Consider the following 17,535-nt stretch of genomic DNA (forward strand, 5'->3'; position numbering starts at 1 on the left):
GCTTTCGATAATTTTTATTTTTGTTCTTTTCGTTTTTCTTTTTTTCATTTGCAACTGGTCGCGAGGAGCCTCACGTGCGTGCTCCCTCGATTGGCTCGCAGCGAAGCATGGACGGAATGCCCAGTGAACCATAGACGGAACGCGCGGAGTGATGACTTTTCTTGACCGAATTTCTTGCGTAGCTTCCACAGCGTTGACTCCTACGTATGGAACGGAGCATATATAGGCTTAAAGCGACACTAAAGCGAAACAATACATCAGTTTAGACTAATGAAGCATTGTTTGAGAACCCTGCAGGCAGTCACTTAAAAAAAATAGTTTGATTATTAGATGAGAGAATGAAGGTCCCAGTATCAGTATTTGAATTTCGCGCCGAAATCGCAGCGCCGGTACGTCAGCGTGCCGTCAGGGATTCCAAAGCATGTTTTCGCATTTGGGCCGCGTTGGCTGATAAAGGTTCCCAAAACTTGCCATGTTTAATATTTGGTTCCTTTAGAACACAATGTAGTCAATTTGTACCGCTATATATAATTAGTAGGCCCTAGAAGATTCCATCAAAATCCAAGACGTCACAGCCCCCAGGTGCGGGAACTTAAGCAGGCGTCGCCACCCGTATTTCGTTCTTGTGCGTTTTCTGTCTTACCAAACGTCTTATCGTTGTAAGAGTGGTGTTTTTGGTGTTGTAGAACGGTAATTTACTGATGCAGAAGAAATCATTTTTCACTTTAGTGTCCCATTAAGGAGGCCTTCTCAAACGAAAAAAGCGTCTTTTTCGTGAAGCTAAAGGAACTGCGCTGGCTTACAAATGGAAGAAATATTTTGCGTGCCTACAGGATTACACGCGTCTTCTTAGGTGTACAAAAAGAAAGTTTTTCCGCAATGATCTGTATGGCATTCTGCAAACAAACCCAAAGAAATTCTGGCGGATGGTATCACCCAAATAAAGGAACACTCATTGCATTACCCTTTCATATCCGGATGGTTCACAGGTGCCTCCAGAACTTCACAGGTGCCTCCAGAATTTAAGCAAAGGTCCTGTAACTTTTCGCACTCACCGATGATATACCCTATATTCCTTTTAATTGATAACTTTCCGCCGCATTATTAGAGCGCTTGCAAGGTCACATTCGGCGAGCCAGTCTTTCACGTCGTGGTTGTCTGTGCCGCTAAATAGCCGAATTGCGCTGCCGGATGACGCCAGAGCATACGATGGCCGGGGGCACGGGAGCAGCAGCCTGAGACGGACCCTGTTCATCCATTGGTGGTAGCGTCCGACTACGGAGTTCCAGGATGTCGAAGAGAAACCCAGCACCTCCACCAAATAAAACGGGGGTGTTCGCCTAGCAGCACTAGTTCTTGATTTGTAGCGGTAGGCTGAAACAGGTCGGTGCTATAGCGAAACGGGGAAGCAAACGCTTCTCGTCAGGCACGTACCCAAGGGGGGCCCGGGCCCTCCCCCCCCCCCCCCCCCCCCCCGAAATTAAGACGCATACCCCCCCCCCCCCCCCCCCAACCCACGCCACCACTTCTCATACACATTCCTAAAGCACTGCCAAATCAATGTTGAGACGTGACAGCTATTCGGCGGTCAATATTTTGTGGCCTTTTTCACTCCTTTTGGATGGCGGTAGTTGTCGGCGTCTCCTGGGATGTGAAGGCCAGTTTCCTCATGAATTCGGTGCCCGCGCGATTAACTCGAGATGCATTCAGTTGTCACCGTCTATTCAACGGTCACGCACATCGTTGTTGCTTCGTTAGTTCAACCTTCTTCGTCTAGACTGATCCAGGGACCGGGAAAGGGATTCAGTTCGTAGTCAGGTGGTCTGTATGCACGTGGAACGAGTTGCGGCCAGAGAAAATGGCAACTGCGTTTAACTTTTCTTTTTGTTTCATTATTTCCTCGAGTGACCGCTCGCCGCGACGCTGACAGATCCTCGGAACCATATACCCGTGATATGGGTTAGATAAGGTGGAAAATAATGTAATGCGAGACAACGTCCATCATACGCTGACAGATCCTCGGAACCATATACCCGTGATATGGGTTAGATAAGGTGGAAAATAATGTAATGCGAGACAACGTCCATCATCAAACCTTGCAATAACCCTTAAAATCATAGGCAATATGACTGTCACCCGTTAACTCCTCTGGCTTTTGCCTAAGTGTACAGCATTTTTCGTGCAAAATTGGCAACTGGAAACAAGACTCTCAAGGAGTTAAGCGATTTACTAAGCGATCTACTAAGCGATCTACTAAGGGAGAGGGCCGAGACAACAGCCGAACAGCAAGGAAAAGCGAAAGTTAACAAATTTAGCCATTGTTTATGAAACTATTTATGGATCAACATCTCTCATATTATTTAGAAATGAACAGAGAAAACGCCGCCCGAAGTGGAGGACAATTCCCTGTGTTCTGAATGACGCTTCTACAGTTATCATTAGAGCCGCCTAACGTAACCACGTCTCTGCTGTGTCTTTTCCAGAGGTGGCAGAAGAGGCCGCGATAGCGCTAGCACTCGCGCAGCCCAAGGTGGGAAGAATTGTCACCGACTCGCAAAAGGCGTATAACAACTACAGGAAGGGGTGGGTGTCTCTTGCGGCACTAGATATTCTCCAAAGTAAACGCGACGTACCTGAAAGGAAAGTTGAGTTAATATGGACACCGGCTCACTCTGGGCTGGAGGGCAACGAACTTGCCCACCAGTTCGCCCGAGAGATGGAACACCGGGTTGAGGAAGGTGAGCCACAGTCCATATTTAGTTACAGAGACATTACGAACCATTATAAGACGGAGAGGCGCCGTTACCCCCGATCCTCACAAATCGCTTAGCAGAGAACAGCAAGCGATCTACAGGCAAATACAGGCAGGATCATTCCCGCACCCTTACCTTCAAAACAAGATGTACCCGGAAAGGTACGACAAGGATTGTAACTTCTGCAGAACTCAGTTAGGCACGCTCCAACACGTCATTGGAGTATGCGATTTCATCAAGGCGATCCCCCCACCTCTTAACTGCCCCGCTACCTTACCCCACCCCTCATCCACCCTTACCGAGCGATGGGAGACCTTGCTAACCAGCACCGCCCTGGAAGACCAGCTCGTCCTGATCTCCAGGGGCCAGGCGGCTAGGGAAGCATATGGGTCCCGTGAAGAGGGAACCACTTCCATCGACGGCGTCTAAGAAGATGTCGAGCTCGGCTCAATGAAGTTGTTTCTCTCTCTCTCTCTCTCTGCTGTGCTTATGTAGGTGTTTTTCTAACCTTCCGCGGTGGGCGCAGTACGCCTAGAATCGCAGCTTCCTGCGCCATACGCGGTCGTACGCGACTGGCGGCCACGCATCGTTACGTAACTTCCCTAATAACAATACGAGTTGGTTGTGGTACTTGTTACAGCAGTAAACGAGGGATCCAAAAGAACTGTGATTGTTCCGCAAACATAATTCTTCCAGAGCTAATTCAAAAAGCGCTAATATAGTCGGATACAACTTAAGTCTGCATTGAAGCCCCGCCCACGCCCTCATCACCGCCAGCCACTGTTCCTCCGCGAGGCGGCAAATAATTCGTACTTCAAACTTTTTCTGTTACCCAAATAAGGCGCTAGCCACAAAAATAAAATTATTAGCGGGCAATTTTATACCTTTTCCCTCGCCTATATGGTGGAATGGCGAATACCTAATTCTTTATTGAACTGAAATAACATGCTTGGCTTCGCTAAAACTATTTGTTGTGAAGTTTCACTTAAAGTTGGCAGTGAAGTTTCATGGGTAAAATTAAGTTTCATGAATAAATGAAGTGAAGTTTCATGAGCAGTGAAATGAACCGCACCACGGACTTTTGAGGACTCCGTACATTTTGTCCATGTCTGTTGCACACATCATTATTTCTGCCGATGAAAAGAATCTTCAAGAAAAGCAGACGCTCCGGAGGTATCAAGTACAACGCCATATTGAAATGGCCGCATGACGACGACCTTGTTTGCTTCTGTGATTGGCTGGCGGAGTAACCTAACTCCGCGTGGTCCATGTGCCTTTGTTGCCAACTGCTGTTCTTTTTAAGTTCTATTCTACTAAAGTAATCTTTATTTTACACTTTTTCTTCTTTACTGGTTCTTGGCAGTGTCCTTTCTGCGCTTCTTTCCTGCGCGAGTCCATTTGACGTGGTTCTTTGTTTGCCAAGTAAAGGAGAGGTGTATCGCACAGGCGTACGAGTAAAATACACCTTATTTCATTTCTCTTCTGTGGGTGCACGCGTTCTTATGGCGAATGGTGGGCGTTATTCACATTTGTACTAGTAGAGGTACCCCCCCCCCCCTCATTTGCATAGAAAAGTTACCTTGGGTTGCCCCCCCCCCCCCCCCCCCCCCCCGAAAAGAAATCCTGGGTACGTGCCTGCTTCTCGTCGTCTTCTTTAACCAGCACCATGTCACTGCCCAGTGCCTTCAGTACAGAACATTATTCGATACACGATCAAAGGCTAATAGCCTTATGGGGCACAATAAACGGCAGTGAATATTCGCTTACGAAATAAATACGCTTGGTGTCAAAGAAGCCATGAGGAAGCATGTCGTCACGCAACCAGATTTCGCAAATGAACTTGCCGGGCTCCCGTTTCACTGGGCCTGTGCTTTCGAAACTGGGGGAGGGGTGCGCGGAAAGACGTGACGTGGCATAACAAGGCACCAGGCTTCTCAGTGCTGCTTGCTACGGGTTGTTTCGTTGCTAAATTGATATGATTATCCGAGATTGACTGGTGGCGCCGGCATCTCCCCACCATTTGCATCTGTGGCCGGATGCAGCGGGTAAAGGTTTGTGTGACTTTACACCGAAAAAGAAAATGACCGTGCTAATTTAGATCGCCATTCGGGATCTCAAATCTGTCTACGAGATCTCAATGACCCCGTTATGCGTCCTTTAGTGTACTGGTCTGCCGTATAGTGCGCCTTTTGTCTGTCGTCAGCTGCCTCCGCGAGATTGAACATTGTGATCGAGTATGCTCGTCTTTGCGGGAGGACCAGTGAGGCGTGCCTGTAACCTCCGTCTCTCTCTCTCTCTCTGCGCAGAAACACCGCAAGGACGTGAGCAACTTTGACAAGCAGTTCACCAGCGAGAAGATCGAGCTGACGCCTACCGACAAGCTGTTCATGATGAACCTGGACCAGACCGAGTTCATGGGCTTCTCCTTCCTCAATCCGGAGTTTGTGCAGCACGTCTAGCCAGACTCTTCTGCCGTCTATTTATTGTTTAACTATAATTATTATTACCACACCGCACCCGACGTCAACGATGCGTGCCTCCCCGCGAGGGGGTCCCACCACCATCTCTCTCCTCAGGACTCGGAACCTTCATGCCCGTCAACACACACTGTATTGTACTCGGGGACAAGTTTGCGTGGCCGTCGGGCTAGGGCAGTGGGCCCGAGTCTTGTTCCTACATACTCAATGCGCTGTCGCCGAGCGGCACATGTACGCGACGTGACTGAGTGCTTTCCCCCGTAGGCTGCAATGGCGTTTGTCTGAGGGCTCGCATCCTTGGGCAGTTTGAGCTTTGTTCAGGAGAGGGGTACAGTCTCTTCAGGCGGGATTACAGGTTTCTTGGCCACGAGTGGCAAGATGTATTTGAGACTGCCTGGAATGACTGGTGGCGTACCCGTTACGAAGGCATATCAGACGTTGGAGTCTTCTCGCGCACAAAGCTAATGTCAGCCGAGTATTTAAGATGGCGTGGCGTGGCTACTAGCTGAGACAACGACGCGATATTCTTCACTGCCATTCGGAAGTTGTCCCCGAGAGCGTCAGCGGCATTTTCACGTTGTTTTCACATTCGGCAGGACGTGTTCTTGAGAGAGTTAATCTCGGAATGCCAGACAGGCTGGAAGAGCGCCGCGTACGTGCAAGCCTTCAACTTGGGCCGCAGGGCATGACCCCAGCTTATGAACCTTGAGCTTCGCAGAGTACTACCCAATGAGCACTTCGACTGTTCCTTGCTTCGCAATTTTTCGCCTAAATTTTTCATACAGCAGTGTCACAGGGGACGTTGGTTTCCATGGAACTTCCGTACGTTAATGATATGCGAACGTTATAAAATCTTGATGGACCTCTTGTTACACCCGTGTTACACATGTGTTAGTCTCAAGCTTTTGGTGATACATTATAAGCGTCGTTGTCGAAACAACTCTTTACTCTATCGAATGACGTCCTCAAGGGACGTTTTCTGTCCTCGACGTCCTGTGGAAGCTGTGTCTATACGTGGTCCTTACTTCCGGCACTGTCACAGTTCGGGGAGACTCGCGTCCCACGAATATGATTCTGTTTGCTCTTCACTTTTAAGCAGCATGCCACCGCGTTTTCTTCTAGTGATGGTTGAGCCCATGCATCATTATCATGTTGATGGGTCTTTCCCCCCGTAATTCTGTTACTAGTGCAGCGACCGAGAACGTGGATGCCGGTTGTAGTAATGGCCCGCGGACACTTCCAGACCAACTTGGAAAATGACCACCGGAAGTTGTCTATGAAAGGCCAATTTTTGACACGACCATTCCTGTTGGCATAGTCTTCCCATCGTTGTGAAGCAAATCTCGACCTCATAATGTTGTACTGTCGTACCAAACAATCGACCCACTCAGGAAAGTTCGTCAAAGTTTCAGGCAAGTGTCGGAAATGAAGTGGAAAGATTACGGTCTTGAAAAATTTTATTTCACCCTGTGATTCCCGGTTTTGGCGCAAATGCGATCGTTGCGACAAAACTTGTGGCTCCCTCTATCGACGGCTGCCTACCAGGCACTTGAAAATAACTAAGCTCCTTCTTGTACGCTGGGCTATTTCAGAACTAGGCCAGCATACTTAAGTCGGAAGGCTTTCTAGAGGCTGTTCAGTAATTTCGTGGTACAGATTATGCGTTTTGGTATTCTAGTCCGCTCTTTTTTTTTATTCGTGTAGCATCAACGAAGTTGTCCGCTAACTGCCGTAAACAGTTTGCCAGAGGTTTATTCGTTGAAAGGCGTGACTAGTCATTCGGGGAGAGAAGGCAAGGAGATTCAAAAGGAAGCTAAGGATAGTAGATTGAACGACAGAAGATAGTTTGACAGTAGTAATGACAAGAGATGAGAAGGCGCAATTAGACGGAGGCAGTAGTGTTACGCAGGTTATGTAACTGGTAATCTAGAGAATATAGCCGATGGTACACCGAGAGATTCACAACGCAGCCTATGAAGGCGAATAAGTGTGTACACGATGTGAAGAGATTCTTAAGTTCCCCATGTATTAGCGGCTGCGGTTGATGCCGGGCAGGGTCGACAAGAAAGCTGCGGTAGAAGTCTCCGACCTGGCAGTTGGCATCTGCCGGGTGAAGACTACCAGGAACTGAAAACACTCAAATTGCCCAGCTTGGAGCGGCAGAGGCGTCAAATACATATGTTCTTTTGTCAGAGCGTGCCGGTGGAACTGCAATATTCGCAATGTGACACCCCCTTTGCTGCCGCGCCGTTGACAGGTCGGGCTGTTTCTTTTTTCCTTGATAGACCTCGTGTCAAGTGACTTGGGGTCGACTAGAAAGTCAGCGCGAGAAGGCACGGTCACGTTTGTTCAAGTCGAGTCATGGATAGTGACTCGCCATTAGCATCGAACGCGACACCTTGTGCAGATTACGCGGTTTAGCGAACTTGTAGCCTCCAGTATACAAAACATGTGAGATAATATGTCCTCGTGTATAACACGCGTCGGTGTGCGTTGTGCACTAGAAAAATGGAATAGGGCTAAACACCGGGCCACAGAATGAACCTCTGTGTCACTTTGGTGAAATTTCTCCTACTGGATCGCAGGTTTCCTGTTTTTCACGGCAGTGCTGGCTGACGACCGGCCCTGATCAATTATCTTCATACCAGTTCAGTTAGAATCATGTATTTCGCATGTTTGTCTTGGTGTATTCATCACTTAGTTTGACCCGCTTCCTCCTTGTAACGACGCTGGCTTGTAATGCCATGAACATCCTCGAGACAGCGAAGATCGCTCCGTCGAATTAGCTTGTTCTGGCGCAACACAATCTAATTGAAGTTTGCCTCCTATTTATGATGAAGGCACCGTGGACGTTTCATTTCCGCCATTGTTTGATGTGGCCTTTGTTTAGGCCCTGTCAACCAAAAGTGAGTGATGAGGTCTGTCTAGAAGATGCGTCGGTTTCGGTTAGCCACCAGAGGGAAAGGGCTTGCATTTGCCCCTACAAAGAAGTATAGTGCCAAATAGACCATGTACCATCGAATGCAAGCATCAGTTCTCGATAGTCTGTCCTCGCGTCTTGTAGTTTTCCGCTGGCGACTTTCAAAGTCGTCGCTACGACCTGTGTATCGGCCTTGAAGTGCGCGTCGAACCGATGCGATGAGCAGGCCATCGGCTCCGCTGTATGAGCACATTCTTATTTGCAGTTTGTTTGAGGCATCGTTCACATCTCCTTTAGTTGTTGGCTGAAATCAGTTCCAGCTGCTTTTAATATGTGGTCCTGAACGCTGGAATTTCGTTGAAGATCGTCAGAAGCCAGCGTGCATTTAAAAGCTCAGCGCACCACTTTATTTTCCAACAAAGGTCATTACGAGCCTTAGAAATATTTTGACGGTATGAAGTTGACGTCTCCCATAAAGTTGTTAACGAATTGCCCTACAACGACCCTTATTCATCGCTCACAAGCTCAAGGCAGACCTTATCGAGCCAATTTTATGAAATTCCTTGGTTATTCTGTGACCATTTGAACGTCGCTGGAAATGTTTTGCACCTCTAGGTGCACTTCGCTGGTTTGAGTTGAACGGCATCAATTAAAAAAAAATATTGCAGTTTTAATGTCGCGTTCCGTCTCACAGTTTCGCTTTTGCGTGGCCAAATTCTCCAGCCGCCGCTGTGAAAGCTGAAACAGAGAGAAAGTTTTGGAATCTGGCAGGCAGTGGAACTACAACCGCTGACTTGGCGGTCTACAAATGCATATGTACCGGACATCGACAAATACACTGTATCACTGCTGAAGTAGGCATTCAACGTGTTTCAGGTGCGCTGTCATTAAATGCGAATGGAATTTGTAGTACTTGCGCATCTAGTCAAAGGATGTCCTTGATGTTTGTTGCATTTAGTTTTGTCTTCCTTAGCTTGGGACATCTCAGGAATTTTCGGAGCGGATAGGCAGTACGAAACTTGATGAAATTCTATTGCTGGATACGCTAAGTCCGCGAGACTTTGTATTGTGCCATAGGCTTTCTTGATGTGTATGTTCTTGCCGTTCGGCGTCTGCTCAGGAACGTACACGTCAGAGCGTTGTTTGTCCTAGTTACGATATGATCGTTTTTGCAGGGGCATCGAGAATTTCCCGTCTCGTTGCGTTGTGAATCTTGAGGAGGCGCCGTTCAGTATTCAGGCACATGCTTAAAGGCATTGTCGCTAAACCCGGGCTTGTTGTGACATGGAGCTATACGAGTCGTTAATGGACTGTTTATCCCTACGACCTCGCCGCTTGACTGATTGTTGTCAGCCACTGCAGGTGTCATTTTTTTTTTGCAAAGGCGTGATGGTGACATGTTTTAACGTATTGAGAAATTCTGCTTTGGAAGGTTTGACTCACGAAATTTGTCAATCAAATGTGAGGAAGGCGAATCGCAGTGCCGCTATTTATTCATAAAACTGAGAGGTGTTTCTACTGGCTTATGTTTCGTTCCACGAAGTAAAATTGCTTGTCGGCAAAAATCTTGCCGGAGGAAATTCTCCTAGGAATCAAAGTCCTTTTAAAGGTGTCAAACTCACTAATTTCCTTGGTAGTTTTGTCGATTGAATTCATCGATTGAAATTGTGTGTGAAAGTGTATGAAGTAGAAACTTGAGTTTCCGCTTCATGCAGAACGCAAACTTGTCTTTGATGAAGCAAGGTTACCAACGACTAGTTTGGCGGCGCATTGCTAGTCGGCTCGAAACTCTGATGCTAGCGATGAAATGCCGAACGAGCGCATTTCTGGTGAAATTTTGATTTGCAGCTCAGTCGGACTGCTTTAACTTTTCATGTTTAGTGGTCCAAAGTCGCGGTCATTAGACGCCAGCAGACGTCGGCGAGACCATTTTGCAAGAAGTTTGAAATAATTTCCTTCGGCTTTCCTCTTATGAGTGGTTTGTAAAAAGTCAGCAAGGTCTTTTGGGGTAGACTGCTTTCTTTTTCATAAGTGTACCGACCGTCAACGTTCTTGAGTTACGCTGTGGCGAAAGCCTTTCCTCAAGCTTTTGAGAGAGCTTATTCTAAGTTTTGCTGCTCGAAAGTATCGCATTTAGATTTGTATCGCATTTAAAATTTGCTGGAATGCTTCAGCAGCTTGCTTGAGAATACCTGAGATGTCCATGGAACGTTTGAACGCTAAACACTCGTGCGAGCGAGCCCCAGGTTGCATCGCGTTCTTGCTATCCTATTCTGCGTAGTATGCGGCTCATCTTTGTTACGTTTCCCTGTCTACGTCACCACGCACTTCGGCCACTTTTTATATGCGGGGCGAAGTAGTTCTACAACAAGTGGACTCACTTTTATTAACGGTGCTCTACTAACGTTGCAGGTCGCCCTTTAAAGCCAGCTTCACAACTTACAAATTGTGCGTGTTTTCAACCGCAGCGACTGCAGAAACCGATCCTGTGCGGCGGCGCAGCAGAGTTTCGACTTGGTGTAAATTTTCGCCGTGGCGCTACGGCTGACCAATGGTAGCGCCGCACCATTCTGACGTATGTGCTGACGCTTCAGTGGCAGTGCATGATTGGAGAGTGACAGTCGCCGAGTCGGCGGACGCTCGAAGTTGCAACATGTGAAATAAAGATCGTGGCTGCGTTGGTCTCTCGACAGATCATGGCCGACGGTGAGGCAGAGAGAATGTATCGAGAGGTCTGCCGACAGGGAGTCCGAGAACATCTCGACCTGCCACGTCAACGGTGCGAGTCAAGCGAAGACGCAAAGAATGTAATCAGGAGACAAATCCCGGAATTGTCCACATTCTTCCATTATTCTTTCTTCGGTGTTTTTGTGGAATGCGAGGTTTGCATGACGAAGCACTATCAACTAGCTCGATTCTCTGCTCTTCTCAGCTCCGATGCTCCTGAGCGTGTTTTCCCAACTTTTGAACTTGTCTTGAGTAGCCTGCTCAAGACGTGCTTGCCCACCCTTACCGATCCGCGGCACAAGTACGCAGCTCCGGCTGTGCCAGCGCGAAGAACTCTGGGATAGTATGTATTCTTTTGTCAGTGTGCATCGAACGAGCGCTCTCGTAATTCTCGAGAACCATTAATTTTTTGTGTCTAACGTGTGTCTGCAATAAGCTGTACCGTGCAATAATACCGTGGACCACATATTTTTCTTGCCTATCGATGGTTTACGCTGAATAGCTTGACGAAACTTTTGTTACCTCTGTTCCAAGGCCTTTTCTTGAGGCTAATTGATGGTGTGCAACCTTGGTAAAATCTCTGTGTTTTCGCGCTTCAAGACGCGTGATGAATTTCTCTCCGCATTTCTCGCCGCCCTTCACAAGGTAGTACGTGTGTAATCTTTGTTTCCTCCAACAAGAAAGTTCAACTGCAGTTTCATCTCTTTCGAAACCAGTTCTGCTTGGAACAGATCACAGCTGTGGCTAGGGCGGTGTTTTCATTTTCCCCCACTCAGTGCTCCAGATTGAAACGTTCGTGTTCGCAGCCAGACAACGCTGCTCTTTGAGGTTGTAGCTGGCTGAAGCAATTCCGTGCTTAGTTGGGGATATGTACTGAAACATGTTCTCTATTGCCATGGCAGTGTAACTTTCGTGCATGAAGAACGGCTGTTTCATTTAGACGGTATTCCCTAGGAATTGCAATGGCATCTCATGATATGCCCAGAAGACGTGAAGAGGCCTTCCGCTGCGGTCTCCGTATTTCTCGGGGCGCAATGACGACTTCTCGAGCAACTGAGCTCCGTTTTCCTTCGAGTCGTTATAGTCGCTGCCGCCGGAGCCTCATAACCAAGAGCGATGTGTGCTGACGGATATGCTGTGTAATTATGATGCCAGTGTTTTACGACGAGCGAATGCTCTCGCGACGCACCACAGTGTACAGCTCTGCTCGCTTTGTGTCGGCTGCAAGCCACGAAAAAAAAAAAGGTTACTGTGAATTCCAGCTATTTGCCTTACCACATACCTTATCGCCTTACCGTGTACAACTCGAAACCTACCACCCATTCAATTGCTTCGAACGAGCTGTGAACTTGGGATCTTGTGGCGGAAGCCTCCTTTTACGCCCGCGTCTACAACCCTTCCCTCGCCGTGAAAGCTTCGAGTTCAACCCCACAAGGGTCGTTCGCTCCCGAACCTCTGGTGTCTGCTATATTGTTGTTCGTTAAAAACGCGGATATGTGCCGTCTTAGCATTAGCAAGAACAAAACAAGGGCAATGGACGGCGCATATTTTTAAGCATTTGTACTGTGTATGCTCATTGCTTTTAGCCAACAAAAAGCGTTCAACGATGGTTTAAATTATATGCTAAGCCCTGTTTTGTCTGAGCAACGCATGCCTCGCGACGGTCTCTACTGAAGGTCGCACCTCATCGAGTTGTTCGAAGACGCTCAACTTACCGACTCTGGTCATTTCACTAAGGTGTTGAAGAACGCGGGTATCTTTTCCCCCCTTTGTTTCCTCACAAATATCGCAACGCCTAATCAATATAACATGTTGTACGAATATTTCTTAGCCACTGTATCGTAGCCGCCTCTCTCACTGCTTGAACATTACTGGCCTGCTCCTTTGGCCTGGCGTGCGATGGAATCTGATCCCCACCACCAGGTATCTATGCCCGAGTTCCGCGAACCCACGTGACATGCGCTATGCATTTTAGCGATGACTCCGCATGCGGCGGAGAGAGTGCCAAAATGGCGGCGCTTGAATGTGATCGGCGCCGATGCAGTAACGCTGTGACGACAAAGCACTAGCTATGGTATGACGCGTACTCGTTCCACCCTCTGAGAGGATGGCCCTTGTCCGGGTCTCGAAGAGCCAACTTTTACACATGCTCGGTTCAGGAACAGTAGTCGGTTTAACATGCCCATCTGTTGTACCAGATTAGTCCGCCCTACGATATTGGTGAGCACCGAATCTTGGAGTTTATGTTAACTCGAGAGTTTCGGCACGGCGTGCGCGTACGTGTCCCAGCTGCCGTATCATGACAAGCGCTAGCCTAATGCGGCGGCCAGCGATAACGCTAGTAGCTGCACTTCCTGAGGCTGTGTTTGAACATTATCTGTGATTCCTTTATTGCATTGCGTGACCGTGGACCACATGTCGCCTGGGAGTTAGGTTCGGCCGAGAGATTGAAGCACCCGCTTATGTACTTTCGGAAGATGGGATTGGATAGCTTATTGTGTGACATGTTCAGCTGGGCGCAATTTCAAGGGTTGTTGTCGCTATAGCGCCGAGGTCTCCGCATACGTGATGGCATTTCTGTAATACTGCAACCACAGTGCGTGCATGTTCGTCCTGAAACTCTCTGCAATCTATGCTTGTTTCAAGACGTGAAAACCGCTGCTGTGGCTTGAATGGTAGCGAATAAGAAAACGTACCCAGAGTGTATCGTGACACTAAGGTATCGGTAACGATTGCTCACGTTCCGCACATCTCTTGAGAACGCGTCACACGAATGACGGTATTATTATTTTTTTTTTGCTACTTCGTCAAGCCTATAAGTGGCCATATTTTGCGCATGAGTTCACGCCGTGCATGTAAACGTCCCCTAAATACACGAACCACGCTACTGTCCTTTGCGAGACGCGGCTTCAGTGGCGCCTCGAACTTCGTGCAGGGTCACTTAAAGGGCTAGCATCCGCTTTCGCCCGCTGCGTACTACGCCCGCAAGCATTAAAAATGGGTCGATGTAATGCCTGCACGAGGAAACGGCATTACACGACAGGACGGTTGCGTCTGTCGTGTTTTCAGCCTCCAGCGTTGATCCTCTGTCGCTAAACCGACGCGAAGTGTGTCTGTTGTGAGGCGAAGTAAAATATTATTTCGTGTTTTCCCCGTGCCAAGGTTTCCCCGAGATTTCTTCTGCGACTTCAACTTTGGCCGCCGTTCACGCAGTTGCTTGTGCGCCGTTGCGGAATCATCGAGGACGAAATAACGGAAAATGTTAAATACGCGGCAATGTTATACCTTGTGGTGCGACGTTTCAGTGAGAAAGACATTGAGAGCGTGGACAACTGCACCTCTCGATGTGCAATGTTGAAGTGAGAGTAACTAGCTACAGCTCCGATGTCCTTACTGCGAAAGGGCGTGGTCTATGGAGAGTCGTAAAAAGCGCGAAGGCAAGAGTTGCAGGAGCCTCGTCGATCGACTGCACGCATGCGCTGATCGCTTTTGTATAGGAAGAACAGTGTGTCGCTATATAGTTGTACTGCTAATTAAGCAAAATTGTAAACCTGGAACCAGCCAAATTAATCACATTCAGAATCGCAAGAGTAAACGCTCTCGATTCTTGATTTTGGTAATTGCATTTTCCTGTTAAGGTTTCATTCGCGCACGATTGCCCGCCTACCCAGGGCTTCTACGCGTTTCTTGAAACTCCACTGCGCACGCCAGCGAGTAAAACGCTGTACATTTGTACAGTATTTGTAAACTTAATGTAGGTTGTAAATGTAATTATCAAACACCGTCACTGTAAAATTTTAAGCCACTAAAAGAAAAAGAAAGGACATCTGGAATGTGCAGACGTGCGAACAGTTTCGGGAGTTCAGGCGCTCGCTGACGTGCTCGCTGACGTGCTCGCTGACGCGCTCCATCGTTCCTCTGAGGGCGTCAGTTGCCGCACCTTCTAGCAATCTGCCAGCGGTGCCTCAAGAAACCAGCAATACGTGAATACGTGCTACTTCCTTTGTTTTCTTTTGGGTGCTGGTCCTTATTTCGGAAGATCATGAGTGCATCCTAGCAAAGAAAGCGCGCATTCATTGTTCTTTTTTTATTACTAGCAATGACACTTGCGCTTTCTTTCTTTTTTTTTTGGGGGGGGGGGGGGGGGCGAGTGCAGCAACTGATCTCCAACGGAAACCGTTGCTTCAGTGACGCCGCAACGGATCGCAATGCTAGTGCGTGAACGCTGGCTTCAGTGTCGCGGGTACCGCGAGAGGACAACCTAGTGATGCTTGCCGCAACACCTTAATGCAGTGTTGCTTCTTTAGGTGGGAGGATCTGCTAGGTGTGGCCTAATTTAAAAAGCTCACCCAGCGGCACACATACGATTGTTTCCGACAGGATTTTAAAACAGTACCGACTTCGATCGATTTGTTTTATGGCGAATGTTTTGCGCATCCATGCAAGAAATTCAGTGGATTGTAGCAGATTACCAAGGTCGCTTTATTACAGTGACGCTCTGCAACGTTCGATTGCGTACACGCAAAAGAGGGCTATCTGGTCACGCAGCTCGTCCTGCACGATTTCTCTCACTACAGATGGAGCATTTTCAAAAGGCATGTGTGCGTTTCGGCACAGGTGCGACAGGACAAAAAAATTTTGATGCCTTAGCATTGTATTATAGCATGAAATTGCAATGACACTAGCTATATGACGTACGGTACGCCATCCGAACGTGTGCGTTTACGCTCATTATTTCTCTTTCCTCCTTTTTCTTTTTTTTGGTAGGCTCACAAAAGCATCTAGTGAATTCTAAGGGATTATGTATGCGCACGGCTATATAGTGGAATGCCCGCACGAAGACTACGCTGGAGAGGACGCCTCGAGGTTTGCGTAGCCCGATAACACCAGCATTTATTAATTTATTCTTCAAATGCCCCTGGAGAGGGGTTTTACATGAGGGGTGGACAGCTTCAAAGAAGAAACTGTTCGATGGCAGTCTTGAACTCAGTCGCACTGGAGTGGTTCGCCGCTTCTTCAGGCAGATCATTGCAGTCTCTTGCTGTACGTGGGAAAAACGAAAGCAGATGGAACGATGTGCGCGCATGCAGGGGTATACAGACTTTGAATGATTAGTCCGGGATGAATGCTGGTCAGCGGGCGATATGACGCTGTTAGCAATCGGGGCATGATAAAACTTGTGATATAGAATGAGCCTGGACACTTGACGTCTTGTTTTTAGACTGGAAAGATTCGCGTTAGATTTTAGCGCCGTGACACTAGTATATGAAGAATAGTCATGGAAGATAAATTGGGCTGCGCGGTCTTGGACAGATTCAAGCATGTTAGAAAGGTTAGTATGATGAAGGTCCCAAACTGAGCATGCGTATTCAAATTTGGGCTTTACCACAGATTTGTAGGCAAGCGTTTTTACCGAAGGAGGGGCAAATTTTAGATTTCGCCGGAGAAAGCCTAAGGTGCGGTTGGCCTCGCTGGTTATTTTAGCGATGTGGGAGGACCTCGAAAGATCATGCGTTAAAACAAGCCCTAGCTATTTATGAGCTATCGCAGATGATATTGCTGAGTTATCTAAGAGATATGAGGGTGCTACATAAGAATGAAGACGATAGAAAGCGATTAATGACGTTTTATTCACATTTAAAGACATTAACAATGTTTTACACCATTTTTCAACAGTTTGTTAGTCACGCTGTAGAACAAGGATATCTGAGCGGTCGTTTATTGGTCGGCAAATAACACAGTCGTCCGCAAATAGGCGTATGTTAGAAGATATATAATTATAAATATCATTAATGCAGATTAAGAAGAGAATGGGGCCAAGGATAGAACCTTGAGGAACCCCAGAAAGCACAGGAGACAGAGAGGACGAAAAGTTATTTCAAAAACGAACTGCTGCCGGGCGGTCAGAAAATCGCGCAACCAATCATAAATTAGGGGACTGAGATTCAGGACTGAAAGTTTCAACGAAGGACGATTGAGGGGAACCTTGTCAAAAGCGTTTTCGAAGTTTAAAAACAATGAGTCTACAGGTATGTTAAGGTCTAATTTGAAAAAGGCTAATTTGAAACGGCTTTCGGCAGCCCAGTCTGTACCGGCTGATTCTCTTCCAATATTTCACTTGGGGAGGATGCTGCTGTCGCTTTTAATGAGTCAGTAGCCCAAGGAATGGCTGAAGTCTCTTCTTTTGCGAGCTTTCACCCTGCGGCTAAAGACACGACCATTTGTGTTCCCACAACGGTTTTTCTTCTCCTTTGTTCTTTCTGGTAGACAGAGGGTAAACGTATGTTCAAGGCTTGCAGGCTGTTCTATCTCACAGATGACTTCAGGACAGTTACAGCTTCATCAGATAAGCTAAGCGTTGCAGTTGTGGGTACGGCTCAGTGGAGGGGATAAAAAACTAAACAAATACCGCGAGCTTTGTTGTTGTGCCCGAATCATATTTTGCTTGAAAACGTGGCGTACGAAAAAAAAATATATATTTGCTGTTGAAATGGTGGCGTTGCGTTACAAGCTTTTAGCAGTGTACGACTCTAATCTGCAGCGAGTGTCCTAGAAACTTGAAGGAAAAAAAAAAAAGACAGGAACTCCCTGTGCTTGCAGAGACGCGAGCACGCTTTGTTTAATAAGGGACCACTACAACAGCAATTGTTTCGCTGTT

The 17,535-nt window shown here is 47.5% G+C and overlaps 1 protein-coding gene across 1 annotated transcript in view; it reads left to right on the forward strand.

Annotated features, from left to right (window-relative positions):
* The window catches only part of Pkc53E (Protein C kinase 53E), a 201,647-nt gene extending 190,817 nt beyond the window's left edge, over positions 1-10,830 (forward strand). The window contains exon 11 of the mRNA XM_050174285.3: positions 5,060-10,830. Coding sequence (XP_050030242.1) covers positions 5,060-5,212 — 153 coding nt within the window. The 3' untranslated portion in view covers positions 5,213-10,830. The remainder of the gene's footprint in view (positions 1-5,059) is intronic.
* Positions 10,831-17,535: the final 6,705 nt, after the last annotated feature.

Source organism: Dermacentor andersoni, chromosome 8 (assembly GCF_023375885.2).
Source record: "Dermacentor andersoni chromosome 8, qqDerAnde1_hic_scaffold, whole genome shotgun sequence".
NCBI lineage: Eukaryota > Metazoa > Arthropoda > Arachnida > Ixodida > Ixodidae > Dermacentor > Dermacentor andersoni.